Consider the following 3,958-nt stretch of genomic DNA (forward strand, 5'->3'; position numbering starts at 1 on the left):
ACACTTGCCCAAGGTGCCACGCAGTGGGACTGAACCTGGAACCATTTGCCTAAAGAGCCTTCAAGGCAGTGCCCCAGCATGGCCACAATCTAATGACTGAGAACAAGTAAAAGAAAAAACATGATATAAAAGATACATTTTAGGTCATACTTGTAAATATAAGAGCCTTAAGGCTCTTTAGGCAAATGGTTCCAGGTTCAGTCCCACTGCGTGGCACCTTGGGCAAGTGTCTTCTACTATAGCCTCGGGCCGACCAAAGCCTTGTGAATGGATTTGGTAGGCGGAAACTGAAAGAAGCCTGTCGTATATAGGTATATATATATATGTTTGTGTGTCTGTGTTTGTCCCCACAACATCACTTGACAACCGATGGTGGTGTGTTTACGTCCCCCGTAACTTAGGGGTTCGGCAAGAAGAGACCGATAGAATAAGTACTAGGCTTACAAAGAATAAGTCCTGGGGTCGATTTGCTCGACTAAAGGCGGTGCTCCCGCATGGCTACAGTCAAATGACTGAAATGAGTAAAAAACTATATGTACAAATACATTTATGTTCATGTGTTAATTAGCAAGCACATTAATTATGATAGTAAAGTGGTGAACTAGCAGAATTATTAGCAATATTAGGCAAAATGCTTAGCAGCATTTCATCCATCTTTATGCTCTGAGTCCAAATTCCACCGAGGTTAAATTTGCCTTTCATCCTTTCGGGGTCAATAAAATCAGTACCGGTTGGACACCGAGGTCGATGTATTTGGCTTTCCCTATCCCACCAAATTGCTAGCCTTGTGCCAAAATCTGAAAGCATATTAATTATGATAATGTTTGAATACGTATTTAACATATTCTCTCATTGCTATTGAAGTTGAAGCTGTACAGCGGCTACAGAATGTTCCTGTTCGTGAGAATATCCCAGTTGGAGCCAGGCGTAAAATAGCTCGGCGGCGAATGCAACTGGAGAGAGAGAGAGATTCAGGTAAGAGGTTTCTCTTCTTTTTTCTGTCTTTTTTCTTTTTTACAGATTTTCAACGTTATGTCAGTTTTTCTGTGTTAACTAACATTCATGGTATATATTTTCTTGGAAGTATAGGTTTATTTCTTTTTGTTTTTTGTTACTTGATACCCTTCCGTCTGTGGAGGCGCAATGGCCCAGTGGTTAGGGCAGTGGACTCGTGGTCATAGGATCGCGGTTTCAATTCCCAGACCGAGCGTTGTGAGTGTTTATTGAGCGAAAACACCTAAAGCTCCACGAGGCTCTGGCAGGGGATGGTGGCGAACCCTGCTGTACTCTTTCACCACAACTTTCTCTCACTCTTACTTCCTGTTTCTGTTGTGCCTGTGATTTAAAGGGTCAGCCTTGTCACACTGTGTCACGCTGAATATCCCCGAGAACTACGTTAAGGGTACACATGTCTGTGGAGTGCTCAGCCACTTGCACGTTAATTTCACGAGCAAGCTGTTCCGTTGATCGGATCAACTGGAATCCTCGACGTCATAAGCGACGGAGTGCCAACAACAACAACCCTTCCTTCTGCTAACTTTGACAAATGGGATAATCCTCTTCGTTAGTTAATTAAACAAAGCAAACCTAGTTATCATTCCTGCAAAAACTTTCTCACCCACCCTGGTAAAATTGATAGGTTGATATATGTGTATTGACAAGTGGTGGGTGAGGAAAACGCACATCGGTGTGTGTATATGAATGCATGTATACAAAGAAAGTCGCTAAAAGGGTCATAGTTCAATTAATTAAGAGGAGAGTTAGTGTAGATGAGAAGCAGTTTGGATTTGTGCCAGGTAGGAGCATCACTGATGCTATATTCTTGGTCAGACAATTGCAAGAGAAATATCTAGCCAAAAATAAACCCCTGCACCTGGCTTTTGTTGACATAGAGAAAGCTTTTGATAGTCCCCTGTTCCTTATCTGGGGGTCAATGTGGAAGCTAGGGATAAGTGAGTGGTTGATGAGAGCTGTACAAGTCATGTACAGGGATGCTGTCAATAGGGTGAAGGTTAGCAACAATTATAGCGATGAATTCAGGGTACAAATAGGGGTTCACCAAGGATCAGTCCTCAGCCCTCTCTTGTTCATCATAGTCCTCTAAGCAATGACAGAAGAATTTAAGATGGCAGTCCCTGGGAACTCCTCTATGCTGAATCACTACCAGAACTAAAGAAATTTCAGGTGTGGAAGCAAGGTCTAGAATCGAAAGGCCTTAGAGATAATCTAGTGAAAACCAAAGTTTTAGTAAGTAGGAGAGCAGACAAATCACAAATGCCCTCAGGTAGACGGCCCTGCTTGATTTGTAGAAAATGTGTAGGTAGTAACCCCATAAGATATACCCAGTGTAAGTTATGGACACATAAGAGGTGCAGCAATATCAGAGGAAGGTTAACAGGGAAAATAGTTTTTGTGTGTGGGAGGTGCACAGGTACAATTAACACCAAAAATGTACAGAAAATAGACTTCATCAAATGCCAGAAGGAGTAAACTAGAAGTAGATGACAACTTCCATTATCTAGGTGACCGAGTCAGTAGTGGGGATGAATACTCTGAGATTGTAGCTGCTAGAATAAGAATAGGCTGGGCAAAGTTCAGAGAGCTCATACTTCTCTCTCTCAGAGTGAAAGGCAGATTGTACGATGCCTGTGCGTGAACAGCCATACTACATGGTGGTGAAACATGGGCTGTGACTGCTGAGGACATGCGTAGGCTTGAAAGAAATGAAGCTAGTATGCTTCACTGGATGTACAATGTACAACAGTGTGTCTTGAAAGAAAAGTTGGGTATAAGAGGCATCAGATATGGTACGTAAGGGAGACTACTTTGTTGGTATGGTTATGTGATGCATATGGACAAGGACAGCTGTTGATAAAATAAAGTACCAGTTGAGAGTGTGAGATTGATGTGATTGTTAGAATGTTTGAGGAGATGTCATATGGAAGCTGCCTGAGCTCTTTGTATTTTGAGTTCTTGGGTGGTGGAAGACTTGTATCTGTTACTCTGTTTAACACCACAACATGGGCCTTTAGATGCTTTTAATTGCCTCCATTCTGTTGCAAGCATTTGGCCTAGCTCTCTGATTTGAGGATCATTTTCTCCTTTCCTATCTGTCTTGGAAGCCCTGTAGAATAAAGGATCACAAGCACTGCCCTTGCCTTTTTGACTAAATCAGGGGTTTTCAGCCAGGGTCCAAATAAGCTTTATGGGGGTCCATGCAACAAAACAGTAAACTGGGGATCCACAATAGTATTTTAAGGGCCCCTGAAAAAATGATACTTTAGATGTATGTATTGCAAGAAACAGTTAGGTTTCTTTCTCTAATATTTTATATAGTTCAGTTTACACAAGTTAATGTGTGAAAAACAAAATAGGAATTTGGAAAGAAGTTTCTATAAAACTAGTTTTTAAACATTGAATGGCTCTGGTGAGGTCCACCAGAATAAAATAGTTGAGAACCCCTGGACTAAATAGTGGAAAAAATTCAAAAGAAATGTGGTTGTTAGGTTGTGGAGAACAGAAGGCATGTTTTGATGTTTAGAATTTAACTCATTGTAGTCAATCTTTCTTACAGATGATGATGTACCTGTTGATGTAGGAAGAGGAGAGGAACCAAGTCTTTCGGATAATGAAGAAAGTATTTTCGACAACATTGCCATGCCTGAAGGCAAGATTGGTGCCAAGAAGATGCGTAAACTACAGGAAAAGGCAGAGAAAAAAGCAATGAGAGAGGTAAAGTTTGGACTGAAAGCAAAATAAAAGTTTGGGCATTTAAACCGGCCATATCTGGCCAAAAGTATTCTGCCTGTTTTATGTTCAAACTGGCCAGATCTGATCTCTCACACCAACCCTACAACATCGTTTTAAAAATTAACAGCTACCTCATCAAAATTTCATAGCTACAAGATAATGCATGATTAGTTCAAAACAATGTGAATAAAAAAGCATTAATTTTGGT

At 41.0% G+C, this 3,958-nt stretch overlaps 1 protein-coding gene across 1 annotated transcript in view; it reads left to right on the forward strand.

Annotated features, from left to right (window-relative positions):
• The window catches only part of LOC106874303 (DDRGK domain-containing protein 1), a 34,293-nt gene that overhangs the window by 22,121 nt on the left and 8,214 nt on the right, over positions 1-3,958 (forward strand). Inside the window, exons 3-4 of the mRNA XM_052972684.1 lie at positions 865-975; positions 3,575-3,732. Coding sequence (XP_052828644.1) covers positions 865-975; positions 3,575-3,732 — 269 coding nt within the window. The remainder of the gene's footprint in view (positions 1-864; positions 976-3,574; positions 3,733-3,958) is intronic.

Source organism: Octopus bimaculoides, chromosome 14 (genome assembly GCF_001194135.2).
Source record: "Octopus bimaculoides isolate UCB-OBI-ISO-001 chromosome 14, ASM119413v2, whole genome shotgun sequence".
In the NCBI taxonomy this organism is placed as follows: Eukaryota; Metazoa; Mollusca; class Cephalopoda; order Octopoda; family Octopodidae; genus Octopus; species Octopus bimaculoides.